The sequence below is a fragment of the Armigeres subalbatus genome, unplaced genomic scaffold (assembly GCF_024139115.2).
Source record: "Armigeres subalbatus isolate Guangzhou_Male unplaced genomic scaffold, GZ_Asu_2 Contig155, whole genome shotgun sequence".
NCBI lineage: Eukaryota > Metazoa > Arthropoda > Insecta > Diptera > Culicidae > Armigeres > Armigeres subalbatus.
Genome location: NW_026942340.1, coordinates 25,821 through 40,390, shown reverse-complemented (window position 1 = coordinate 40,390; position 14,570 = coordinate 25,821). Strand labels below are relative to the sequence as shown.

Sequence of the window (14,570 nt, the reverse complement as noted above, 5' to 3'; positions counted from 1 at the left end):
TGTCTTCTATTGTATTTGCGTGGCAAAATCATGAAGTTTGATGTGTCGCAAGCTGGGTCTCAGAATCAATCAAAAGGTGACCACTTCCCTGGGGGAACCAGGTTCCCGGAACATCTGTAACCGGATTTTGGAGGTCCAAACGTGCAGTTTCCATTCCCACTATTGCATAATGATGAATAAAAACGATTACATCATTATTGAGAGCATTTACTACTAATTATCTACGAATAAAAGGAAGTTGACCTATTTTTGACCCCATTTGGCCAAGGGGACCCCCTCGGTAAAACTGTCCCCAAGGACCCAATCTCCAAATCAATACATCTACACAAAAATATAGGGTTTAATGCATCTTTCCTCCAAATTTCATGCAAATCGGTAGAAAAACAAGGGAACGGTGGATTTTATAATTTGAAATCGTAGCCCGGGCCGAAACGGGTTGAAGGTGTTATCGTATCTTATGGATATGATTTACTGATTAGAATATATTTTGTGGTGATATGATATGCCACTTAGTGTATATTACACTAGTGCGACAGCTGGTGCTATAACCACGACTGGTACATCTACCCTAATTCCAAATTATTATTTTCTATTTATTTATTATCAGACTAAGGCCGGAGTGGCCTGTGTATGTATGTATGTATGTGTTAAGCCACCATCCTGGCTAGAGTCTTGCTCTGCATGCGGTTCCACTTGGCAAATTTCAATATGATTTTGCATTCAACATATTGCTGTATGAAGGGCCAAAATGGGGGTGGTGGACCTGTAAGCAGAGACACTTACACGAAACCCACAGGAAAATGAGAATCTCCTTCCAGCAGAATGATCCAACAGAAAGAATAGTGAAATTTGCAATACTTGTCAAGCTTTCCACGGGATGGTTTGTTGAAAAAGGGCGCGTCAACTGGTTAACAACTGTTGGAGATATGTAAAAGTAATAGACGCGAACGACTAATACTTTTCTTCCTAGACTCCGATTGGCTACCACTTCATTGTCCAGTTGTAACTTCATTGATGCCCTGATGCACCCTCCCACCCCCATCTCATATATTTACAGTAAAATCAGTAATATTGTAAGAGAAATTTGAGCTTGTATGAAGAATATATGAAATAGTGATCTGGTAGAGAATCCTATAAAGCTACGGTGCTCCAATACCTTGCTCTGAAAAATCAATTTCATTGTTAATTTAGGCTAAAAGTAGCTACTTCCTGTAAGCACAGCTTAATACGGTGGTGTTGTGGTTGAAGAATCACTGAACCTTGGTCCTGTATCGGAAAAAAAATATCCCTGATGGCATAAGCAGTCTTTAATTAATTCAAAAAAATATTATGTATTGTAACTAAAATGAAATATATGCATAGTAATAAATATTTAGAATATAATGTATTAAATAGCTTTGCATTACGATGGCCATTTATTGAAACTAAAATGGATAGAAATATTCTGATGATCAAATAAAATAACCATTTATACAAATACAGAAACTAATATAACAATAATAATCATTAATGATACAAAAAAAATCAAAGAGATGATCGCATTCGGGCTACATGAGACTTCATCCTTTGCAGCTGGAATTATCGACAAAATGACGTGTCTGGTTCAGGATGAACTCTATTCAGTTTAAGCCATTCAGGATCAAATAATAATATGATTTATATGAGGGTTGTAATATAGTACATATAAATTAGATTACTAATCTTCTTCTTCTTATATATAAAAATGAAATGGTCTGTGTTCGTATCCGCATAACTCAAAAACGGCTGGATGGATTTTTTTCATTTCTTCAGCAGAAACATTCGTTATAGTTTCCGACGGGTTTATATGATATTTCCTAATGCGAAAATTACGAGTAAAATTGAGCAAACTGTGAAAAACTAAAATTGTGATTCCTATGCGAACTTTGCATGGGCAGTTCGAAACGCACATTCTCGCCTACTATGCAGGACAACGTCTGCCGGGTCGACTAGTTTATATTAAATACAATAGGGGAACGGTTTGCCACTTCATCTCATAGCCCCTATTTCCATCCCATCAAAATCAGAGCAATGGAAAGGAATTTGGTTTCTTCATTATTTTTGAGATTTTTTTCAGCAGTGAGCACGCATGTTGACAAAAAGAAGCGACGAATTTGGTGCCGTATTTCTTTGTTTAGCGATGAGATGGATATATGTACAGTGAGATGGAGAACGGAACAGTTCCCCTATATGGTGTTGTTAAATGTACCCAAAACTAAATTTTATAAGAAATGCTGTAAATAAACTTTTTGATTAGTTACAATAGATTTAAATACTAGTCGCAGTGGTAATAAATCTAAAAAAAAAAACATTTTTGTTTAATCTTCTAAATTATTATATTTTTTTCCGAATCAGAATAATTTGAGAACTGGAAATATTAATTTTATTTGTATCAGGATTTCTGCATATAGGTATTGTTATCATAATATTTCTAAAAAAAATAAATTCGTTGAAAGGTAAACATTCTAAAAAATATTCGTCAAATAACATACGAATAATATGATTCGATATAAGGATTAGAGTAAATATAGTTTCGTATGTAGATGTGAGAAAGTTTATGGCAATAAATGCAAATAATTGAATATTCATGAGAGTGTATGAAAGTATGTAACAGTATATATGCTTATTAAAATTTATTAAATGAATGAAAATATATATAAAAATGAAAATTTATGTAAATCTATGAGAATATTTGAAATTTATCCAATCATACGGAATAAATGGAGCCATAAAAAATATTTAAGTTCATCAATAGTTGTGCACATGATTCTTGAAGAATCAACAATTTAAAAATGTCATTGAGTGCTTCGTAGCAGTGACGCGGTATTGCAGCATCCACAGACTTCCAACAATTAGGAATTTTTCTGTGAATTCGTGTACACGATCTTATCCCATTTCCAAATAATTTTCCTAATTCCTAAAATGCAACAAATTATTTCCTTACTTAAGCTGGAATTCAGATTTGAATTCAGAGGCCATAAAATTGAATATAAAAATCGCGGATTCAAATATCAGTCTCTTGAATTAAAAGAATAAGCTGTTTGTTCCGCAACAAATATGATATACCTTTTAGAAATAATCCATCTCAATTATTTTTTAGGGAAGAGTTTAAGCCCTATAGTTTGATTGGAGTTACCTTGGATTTATGTCAATATTGTAACGTGAATATTTTGATACATATTTTAATATTCATATTAACAATATTTGCCTTTTAATTAAAATCATACTTATGAAACTAGCTTTCAAATAAAAAATAAACGAGTACACAAATCTAATCCCATAACGAATTACTAAATACTAATGTTGGTACAAGAAAGACAGAAATAGCACCATATCTGACTTTTCAATCAAAACATATACCTACAACAAATTTCATCGAATAAAAATAGAATGTAACTGAGACTAAAAGCAAATGGATAACAAGGATAATCGGAAAGGGCTCACCGAATTTCCTTCACAATTACGAAACATATTTCATCGTGGAAATGAGTTGGCGTATGTTTGAGATATCCGAGGTCCATTGTCTTGTTTGAATTAGTAATGTATAGCCTTCGAGAGTAAATGGCTAAAAAGGTTCAATTCTTGAGCACATATTCTAGTCTTCATCAGCATTTGTTCAATGACGCCCTCAGAATCACAATCCTTCAGTCACTTTGGTCCACTTCTTTTAAAATTTAACTGTTGATTTTTCTGATATTTTTTCATACTTGCAAAGATAACTTTCACTTTTTTTTTTTTAATTTTCACTCATCCAAAAAATTACAGCCAAAAATCTGCTGTCTAGAAAAATACGTCAGTTTGCCTGGCCTTGACTACTACGATGATTGACTAAGGCCGTGGCCTGTGCTGCACATAAAAGTCTTCTCCATTCAGCTCGGTCCATGGTTGCACTTCGTCAACCACGCAGTCTGCGGAGGGTCCGCAAATCGTCCTCCACCTGATCGACCAACCTTGCCCGCTGTGCACCTCGCCTTCTTGTTCCCGTCGGATCGTTGTCGAGAACCATTTTCACCGGCTTACTGTCCGACATTCTGGCTATGTGCCCGGCCCACCGCAGTCTTCCAATTTTCGCGGTGTGAACGATGGATGGTTCTCCCAACAGCTGATGCAACTCGTGGTTCATTCGCCTCCTCCACGTACCGTCCGCCATCTGCACCCCACCATAGATGGTACGCAACACTTTCCTTTCAAAAACTCCCAGTGCGCGTTGGTCCTCCACGAGCATCGTCCAGGTCTCGTGCCCGTAGAGAACTACCGGTCTTATAAGCGTTTTGTAGATAGTCAGTTTGGTACGGCGGCGAACTCTATTCGATCGGAGCGTCTTACGGAGTCCAAAGTACGTACGATTTCCAGCCACTATGCGCCTCCAAATTTCTCTGCTGGTGTCGTTATCGGCGGTCACCAGTCAGCCCAAGTACACGAATTCTTCAACCACCTCGATTTCGTCACCACCGATAGAAACTCGTGGTGGGTGGCTTACATTGACCTCTCTTGAGCCTCTTCCTATCATGTACTTCGTCTTCGACGTATTGATGACTAGTCCAATCCGTTTAGCTTCACTTTTCAGTCTGATGTAGGCTTCCTCCATCCTCTCAAAGTTACGTGTCATGATATCAATGTCGTCGCCGAAACCAAATAACTGGACGGAATTCGTGAAAATCGTACCACTCGTGTCAATCCCTGCTGCCCTTCGTATTACTCCCTCCAAAGCGATGTTGAATAGCAGACACGAGAGACCATCCCGACTAGGAGAGCATATCAAAAACGTAACAGAAAACTAACAAATTAAGATATTTATAACTTATTTTGTTAAAATTTTGTTTCAAGTTTTTTCACTCTAAAAAAGTTTTAATAAAAATATATCAAATTTTGTTAGAAAGTAGCGTCCTCACGTTTGTGTATATTTATAACCAAAATATAACAAAATTTGATATTTTTCCTTCCATCGTGTTTCATGTATAATTTATGACAAAGTATAATATGCACATGGATCAGATTCTAAAACTTACTGATTTTATGAACTAAGCACTGATTGTTCCGGTTAACCTACGACAAGTTGCTGTTTGGTGGCTATACGGTTTGACATCCCCATATTCAGAATAGATCATATTGATTTTTGCGTTCCGAGCAATGGCCAAACACTGTTTGAGTTGTGGGCAGTAAGTTTTCCCCTATTGATATCATGGTTTTTCTTTTATGCTTTTCAGCAATTTCCAATTTAAAAAAATATATATATACATATATAAATTCTTCTATAATATCAGCCTTATAATTAACATTTTGCCGTAAACATATTTTGCTACAATATCAATCTAATCTATTTGCGTTTTCGGTTTACAAATCGAAATATAGTTTTTAGTTCGTCCTTGGTCTTTTTGATCTGGTATTTCAATATTCACACATAATCGGAGTGTATCATTGACGAGAGTTAATTTCAGATTATCAGAAATATCATATATGCACATGTTTTCAAATATTTTTGTAGTAAGTAAAACTGTACCCAACACATAAACATTACTATTAGAATCAATTAACAAACGACAAATATTTAAGAAATCCCCGTTAAGAAAAATGAATGAATCGTCATACTCAAAGTTCTCACATAATTCTTTTGTGCAAATTTTAACCCCTTTGCAATAGTATTTTCCGATCTCACAAAACTGCACATTTCTCACGTCGATATCTCTGTCAATATTCTCAGGCAATATAAAGCGATTGCTGTTACTAAATTCTGTGTTATGATGTGGAGCACTCCAAAATTTAGAGACCCAATTTCTCACCGATGATGAACTGTCATCTTCAGAGAAATGGCAAACTCTGTTCAATAAAAACTTTTGCGCTACCTGAAGAACAGGATGATTTTTCGAGGTTTGAAATCCTATTAACATTCCATTTCCGTTTTCATACGGATATAATGACGAGTTCCAAAGTGCTCCAAGGTTTTTAACGGTTTGCGTTAGATGAGAGGTTAAATGAACATTGTAAACCATATTCTTTTGTCCATAATGTTTCTCGAAATCTTTGGCGAATAGATCTAACTGTTTCTCACAAGATGAAAGTGTGATTCTCGATACTTGTAATCCCAGGAGCTGAAAAATACTGGTACTCAACAACATTAAATGATTCATGTATTCGACTGGGAGCAAGTCGTTAAAGCATGGATAGATACAGTGAAAAAGTATTGTTTCCCATTCACTAGCTTTGAATTTGGCATATTCGTTTATTTTTCTTATCCGTCTAGGAAAACTGCTTGGTAGTCGAATTGCCTGTAGCCTTCGTTCTATCAGATCTTTGTAGTTACCCAAGTGATATGGTTGGGATTTATTATCAGCGTCTCCTTCTAGAAGAATTTCCCATATTAACTTCATGAGACCCAAATTAACCATATGCATGTAATCTGGTGGCAGCCCTCTGATAATGTCAAAGTCTGGAATGCCAGTGAGAACACTTATGCCTTTTATTCCATAAGCTGATTCTTTTTCCTCAGAGTTGTGAACTTGCATCATAAGTTTCCTTGTGGACCAGTTCTCTCGAAGATTTGATTTCGTTTGTTGGTAAGGATATCGGACCTGCTTATTTATCACTTGACCAGGGTGGAGACAGATGGTGCAACCAAATTTTCCGTTGAACTGCTTTGAGCACATAACTTCGCATCTACCTACTGAATCCATACAATCCTGGAGCACCAGTATTTTGTAGAGGTCGGAACCTATTTGAATTCCTCCACGAAGCTGTCTAGTTTGTTGAATGAAATTCCTGTGGAAAAGGGCCATGTCAGGTTTTCCCGTGTTGAACCACAAAGCAGCAAGTATAAGATTGTTTTTATCAAATCTTAATTGAGGAGGCAAATTATTAATTGTGAGGAAAAGTGGATACATCGGCTTTTTCGTAGTACTTTTATACGGTGCAGCGCTATCCTCATTCGCAGAGAGAGTTATGAATTTCCCATCTTCACGTGACATTACTGTCTGTGCTAGGACTCCTCTGTTGATATCACACACATCGTTCTCAACAACGTACTTCTCATAATCTTTTATCTGCTTGGAATACTTCAAAACAGTTTCTCGAATTTGATGCTCCAACGAAAACACCACAAAAAAATCTTTTTCCGAAGATTTGCAATCCTTTACAGGACAAACAGTTTCCGCATTAGGTGTGCCGCAATACCTAGAATACATTACGTTCAATGTAATATTTATCAGTATCGAATAGTATTTAATTGTCTTACCCATATTGACAGTTCTTGCAGAAATAAATGCGGTCCATTCCATAGTCCTTTGGGAACATCTGCTTGAACGAGTCAAATGTCTCCGGAAAACAGTTATTTGTTGATATTGTATTGAACATCCGTAATAAATGTTCTTCGCTCTGTTGTGGTAGCTTATACTTGATATAAACATTCAGTATCATGAACAAGATTTCACTGATTCGAATATCTTCTCTGAAGTTTATATATTCATCACAAGCTGTGATATACTGCTGAAATGTTTTAGACAGAATTAGATTTAAATATAATGAGGTTTATGGAATTTATATTATCTTCTATCTTTAACTAAGGGATCCAAAGAAGAGCAATAATAGTATTAAAATTTTCAATTATAACAAAATTTGATACAGCTGAAATTAGGTAATTGTGTGTGATTCTTGGAATTAGGGAAGATCCATTAATTACGTAACGCAAAAATTGGCCATTTTCAACCCCCCTCCCCACTATGTCTCACTTTTTGTATGAATAATTGAAAATATTTGTATGGATTGTCACACTTCGGTCAACCCCCCTTCCCCCTCTGAGCGTTACGTAAGTTGTGGATGCTCCCTTATCGAGTCAAACCAATAAATCGAGTTTAATATATTTATATAATTCTTACCGATGAAATATTATCTGTAGCATCATCAACAACATCATCGTAATTTTGGCGTGTGTCTTGTGTATCGCCTATTTCTGAAGAACTTGCTGCTGATAAATTTGAATGATTGTAGCTTTCATTTAAAAAGCTATTTTCCGTCGTGTCAGAGTAAAAACTTTCAGTATCGGAAGATAAGTTTTCTGTATGATTATCCATTGTAGGAGTCATTAGATTAAATTCTGAAATATATAAAATAAAAACAGTATTAATGCTACATTGTTTGATAACATAGAAAAAATATTGAATCGGTAAGTGTTTTGCTACTCGTTTTAGTAAATTACCTGATTGAACATTTCCAATGTTAAATGGAATTTCGTCACCTACTGCAGCATTTGGATTTTCAGAAGAATCACAACGGGTCGAATCTGTTATACGCTATAAAATAAAAATAGTAATTCATTTAAATTAATTTTTTTTATTGTACCTCACCTTTTTTATATATTTTTGATTATACCATGGTTCCATTAGCCAATAGTGATTTGGTCGTCGTTTCCCACTCATTTTAGCAGCTGTCCAGTAGATTGATAATAATCACTAGATAAACTATATCATAAATGACATAACCTTACAAGCTTCATATGACATTCCCCATATCAAAATTCCCTCGCATCTAAAAACAGTTAAAACATGTAAACACTACCCTTGTATGAGTAAGCGTGACGTCATATGTCTTTGTTCAAATCATATAAGTTGCAATGTTAACAGTTTTTTACTTGACTTTAAATACGTGGTTTATCATGAGGTCAATGTTTACAAATTTAATATAGAGGGTGAACTAGGGTACTTAACTATAAGTATATGATTTTACCATGGTCTGACAGAACGAATGTGACGTCACTTAATGTTTACATTCTTTTGAAGACCAATACACGCTCAGAATAGTTTAGATCACACCTGTCTTGAACCATATCTCAACCCTAAAACATTGTTCCCATATCAAATAGTTTAAAATCTTTTATTATTTTGTCTTTTGTCAAATAAAATGACATTGCAAACTTCACTGAATGTAGTAGAGCCCATTCACAAATTATATAACGCTTTAGAGGGTGGAAGGGAATCAGTTAGTGCGTTACGGCAGATTCAAATTTCAGAAATCATTCTTGCAAGCAACGTTTCGAGAGGGTGGGTAGGAGGTAAAAATGATCAACATTGGCGTTATGTAATTTTTGTAATATTTGAGAATTAACCCTTAGTAAAGACTCTGATGCTACATACCGTGGACCCCCAGTAATATGATCGTATTTAATTGAAACCCCGTTTGCTTGAAAAACGCTCAAATTATAAATGGTTCAGATGTCATTCAGCACAAGGGATTGAGAAAATAAAAACGGAACGCAGAATCAAAACAAATCAGCATTTTTGACATTCCGTTTCCCTCGTGTTTCGTGACGAAGGGAAAGAGAAATCAGAATGTCCGAGTATTAAGTGTAATTAACCTTTCACGTCAAAATAGCTATCTCCTTTTATTGTTTCAGTCCATTATTTGACAACTTTTCAGAACAGCACATTATTTTTGGAGCTTAACCCATTTTGAAAATTGAAAAGAAAAAATATAAATAGGGCTGCAGTATAAACCGGCCAGTAGAATCGGGGTGATATTGTGTCGAGGCGAATATTGGACAAATATCCAATTGCAGCACTTTCTCTATTTTATATTTTAAATTAAAAAAAATATTTAAGTTGTCAAAAACAAGGATTCCTGACAAAGTTTGTATGATCAATTGTTGAAGAATAGAGTAAGTGAGCTAAGACCGGAGAAATTTATTTTTCGTTTCTCTAATTTACTTATATATTTTGTGGCAGTACCTTCCTGGTCGAGGTGCCCGTTCATTAGAACATTCTTTACAAAAAGATAAAAAAGCAAACAATCAAATGAAAAACAGTAATTTTTTCTTCATGTTAAAAAAACAAAAAAACTTTCCGAAAAATAATAACCAAAATTGAATTCAAATAAATGGCAACCATGTACATGTTCTTGCCCTGTTGTCAAACGTCAAACCATTTTACCTTCCTATCAGTTTCAGCGTGTGTCGGGATTTTTCGTGCTGCGGTTAAATAATAAAATGGGGAAAACGTCGAGAAAACCTACACAGAAACGAGCAGCCAAAAAATCCACGAACAAAAACGTCCGGAATGAAGCGAAAACTAAAAACTTGGAGTTTTTGTTGGATCCTGAACAGGTAATGTTTTTGTTGTTTTAGCCTAACCTCAAATAAAACAAACTCTCTCTTTATAGCCGAGACCATTGCAAATTCGGGCCGTGCCAATCCAAAAGTGGGCCCACGAAAAAGAAACATCTGTAGCACCAGTTCCAGCAACGATACAGCCGCCATCGGAAGCAAGAACACAACATGCAGAAAAATCCGCAGTCAGAGTCCCGTTGATCGATATGGACGATGATCACAACAAGCATCTGCTGGACATCCGATCTAACCTACTACGGGATTGGAATTCAGATACGGAAAGCGATGTAGATGACAGTAGCGTGAGCATTGAACTGACCGATTCTGCGAAAGTGGTAGGAAGGGCTAAAGGTAACTCATTGGCTCGTGTTGACAAAGAAGCTCCTATCATAAAAAGTTACACAGCAAGACCGGTTTCGAAAGGCGAACCAACGCGAACCACAGAGCCCAGTCAAAAGTCATTCCCTAAATACAAGAAAACTTATATTAGCAGCAGCGCAGCAATTTCGACGGTTGTACGTTCAGACATCGATATGTCCGATACGGATCATGATTTGATCAGCGAGTGCCCTTTTGAGATGAGAGCACCTTTACCAGCTTCTATGACAGAGCAATCAGCCGGTGGTAAGTATTTCCTAATCCTAGCTAACGATTTCAAAAGGATGGAAGGATTTTTTGCAAGACAAGTCCACTCAATACTATCAATCTGTATCGGTGAGCAGCTATAAAAATAGCTAAAGCGCCTTTATTGAAAAAGATTATTTTTAATTTTTACTTCGATCCTTTTAAAAACTAAATAGAGATTTGATAATTCATATAAATCATTATGACTTCCATTTACAGTTTGTGTATATGTGGACAGCAGTCAAAAATAGATCACTTGATCCAGTAAAACAATATTCTGTTATTCCAAATTTAGAAACTCAAACGTTTGAACGAAGAAAGCAACATCCGTTGCATTTCGTTAACTGATTCGTTAAATGCAAAAGTGCATGGATCGCTGCGGGATGATGTTTTTACAGAAGAGGCAGGATTTCCCGATAAGCCAAATTAAAGAGATTTTCGGAAACTGCTGGAGGAAGGGATTGCATATTCGTTAAATTGCTGCTGCTGGAAATCTGCCACGAAGACTTCAGAACATGTCTGTCAGTGATCGTATGTCGAATAACCCAAATGATCGCAAGGTAGGCGAACAATCATGCCGAGAAATTGGAACTGCCGAAAAAATTTGTCTTGATCCGGAAAAAATGGAATATATTGAGAGTGAGTTCATAAAAAATACATAATTTATATAACTAAAGCATATTCTCTTCTAGTGCGTTTTGCCGAACATCGTCGTTATCAAGGAGATTCGTCTGGTGTGGCGGGAATAAAAATGAAGGATTGTCGTTCTCTAATGGCTCGAGTTATTTCATATTACGGCAACAAGTAATTTGATCGCGTCATGTCATATTTTAATTGATTCTGAATTTCAAAGAAATTTTAATTTGTTTTAATTTGTCAATCGCGATATTTTAGTCTGAGACGTGATGAGCTGATTTACTTCCATTCAAATCTAACATTTTAATGTTTTTCTGGCATTTGAACCTGTTTTAATTGTTTTTTTAACGAATAAACTTCATAAAAACGAATATTATTAGTGTTATTTTTACAATCGAAAATATACCCAAAGGTATTGCGTTTAATATCACATCCTGTTATAATTATGTTACAAAGTATGTCATTATTAATATCTTATTGAGTTATATTTGTGTTATGTTTTATAACAGATTGTGTTATAATCTAGTTATTTTTGAGCTGAGATACCTAACATGATGTGTTATTTTTATAAATAATTGTAACAAAATATGTTACTTTTCTGTTAGGTCATGAGAGAGTTTTGATATGAATTGAGTTATTTTAACAACATCCTGCATCAAATTTATATCAAATTTTGTTAGAAGAATTTAGTATAACATCATAACACAACCTGATAAAATTTTGATATGCTCTTCTAGTCGGGATCACCTTGCCGTAACCCTCTACGCGTTTCGAAGGGACTCGAGAATGCCCCTGAAACTCGAACTACGCACATCACCCGATCCATCGTCGCCTTGATCAACCGTATCAGTTTATCCGGAAATCCGTTTCCGTTTTCGTGCATTAGCTGCCATAGCTGGTCCCGATCGATTGCATCATATGCGGCTTTGAAGTCGATAAATAGATGATGTGTGGGCACGTTGTATTCGCGGCATTTCTGCAATACCTGACGTATGGCGAACACCTGGTCCGTGGTAGAGCGTTCACCCATAAATCCCGCCTGGTACTGCCCCACGAACTCTCTTGCAATTGGTGTTAGTCGGGAGAGTACCTTGTAGGCGGCGCACATAGGAGTACGTAGTATAGAAGCGTGGCCAAAACTATGTCAATCATTTTGTCGTCTGTAAATGCATTGATTATAAACAGAAAAGTGTATTTTTTGTTTTTATGCTCTTTGCAATCATCTAGCAGAGAAGTATTACCATTGGCGGAGTCCGTTATTGCTATTTGATAGAGTGCCACTTGGCGCAAGAACGCTGCCTTTGTGAACTACAGCGTGGTTGCGACGAGTGGTGTCCACCTCTGGTTCCTCCAGTGAGTATGCTCTTTCTTATGTTATCTTCATTATTTGATTGTTACTTACTATATTTATCGAAAAGGAGTACTATGTTTATTTACTTTGACTATATAAAGTAGTAAAACATAATTGTTGATCTTCACTATCGGCTTGCGAAACTCAGTCACGAATTGTGAAATCAATATTGGAATATTGGAAAGAAGACAACAATTCCATGTCTTGTTACGTAAAAGAAAATTAGCACACAAAAAGATTGTTTAATTGCAATACAAAAGTGTTTGGCTTTTCTTAAACATTTTTAGCCTTTCTGTAAAATAATTGCCATTGTGAAAAAAGTATTTTAATTTGGATACGTCGCGTCGTCGGGGTGACAATGGGTCAAATGGGGATGAGATTTGGTCACTGTTTCAACTACATAGGGTTCGTGTAGAATAGATCTAATGTATGTGAGGACAAGCAAACAGAATTATAAGAGACCTTTTTGAGCGGTTTTGTTATCGGACATTCAGACTGTCGGTAAGGGCGCTGACCCATTCTCACCCCGGCGGTTTCTTGAAAATTTATATGAAAATATGTTCCGAATATTTTTTGGCCCACCAGCAAGTGGTCATTTTAAAAGTTGGCACATTTCTTGAAAAGGTTGGGCAGGCGAAATGGCCGGAACAAATATTATTTTCTTCTTCTGTTACCGTCTCCTCGATTTTGTGTAGCTTTATTTTATTATTTGAGTGGGGATTCAAAATTTGATTGGAAAAAAAAATAAAATATTGAGGTTTCTTAGAAAACTCTTTAAGAAAACTGATGAGTTTTAGGATTTTATCAATTATCAATTTATCCATTTATTTGATATTTACCCTTCGGCATCCAAAGACCAACATGAATTCTTCCATGTTTGTGCCGGCCTAATGAGAAATTTTTTTTTTGTGAATCATGTTCATATCCACAATTCAGATTATTTTAGTTGAAGCAACTCATTCATATATAACTGAATTTGGCCGTATTTGAGTAATATTAACTTATTTATAGCATATGTGCTGCTCGGGTAATGGTATCAATAAGTATTACTATTACTCTATTATATTTATTCTGTGACAGGGCATGAAAGTGTACAATATCTGCTTTATTTTTGTGTTTATTCGCTAATACCATTTACCACAACTCGGTTGATTAAAAGAATATGATTAATTTATCGACTAGTCATTATTCTTTGTACATATCTATTAAAATAATTCAAAACTTTTATTTTTAAAACAAAGCACAACATTTATGATTGTCTTTCATGCGAAATTGATCAAGGAACCCACAATACTTTCATTTGGAAGCCTGAGATAGAAAAAAAGCGCTTTACTCTCTGTCTTATAACGATCACTACCTTTTGCAGTACTGATCACAAGCTGTTTCATTAATTAACCATGTATAAACTGAAATTAAAAACTCTGGGAGATGGTACATTCTGGCGAATAATTTTCTGGGAAATAATACTTTCTAGGAAACAGCATTCTGGGGAATAGTAATTTCTGGCAAGTGGTTTTCTGAGGAATGGTTTTCTGGTGATTATCATACAATCATTCACATTGATGATGGCAATCCATTCCCAGGCTCCATCTGTTGGTTACATGTTCTATTTCATCTATTCTCATTAATCACTGAATACAATCTGCGTATTGTAACGCCATTCCTCGTATGCTTTAGGGCCGATGTCCACGTAGCGGTTTTATAAGCTACGTGCACGCCGTGCATGTAGTAATCAGAGCGTTAATGAATAAAGCTTCCAATTAATGATTAAATTTGTTATGATTAACCATTTAACTTTGTGATTAAAGATTATGATTAATTCATTTTTGACAATGATTAATTATCAACGTA

At 35.6% G+C, this 14,570-nt stretch overlaps 1 protein-coding gene across 1 annotated transcript; it reads left to right on the top strand.

Annotated features, from left to right (window-relative positions):
• The first annotated feature begins 9,944 nt into the window (after positions 1–9,944).
• LOC134202995 (uncharacterized) lies at positions 9,945–11,162 on the top strand. Its single transcript, XM_062677995.1, has 4 exons — positions 9,945–10,105; positions 10,162–10,732; positions 10,952–10,956; positions 11,028–11,162. Exons 1-4 carry the CDS (start codon positions 9,989–9,991, stop codon positions 11,160–11,162), a joined length of 828 nt encoding a protein of 275 aa, XP_062533979.1. The 5' UTR covers positions 9,945–9,988.
• Positions 11,163–14,570: the final 3,408 nt, after the last annotated feature.

Bases quoted from the DNA above. Each gene is read 5' to 3' on its own strand.
- LOC134202995 (XM_062677995.1), top strand. From the start codon at position 9,989: ATGGGGAAAACGTCGAGAAAACCTACACAGAAACGAGCAGCCAAAAAA. The intron at 10,106-10,161 runs GTAATGTTTTTG...CTCTCTTTATAG, and splicing joins TTTTGTTGGATCCTGAACAG to CCGAGACCATTGCAAATTCG.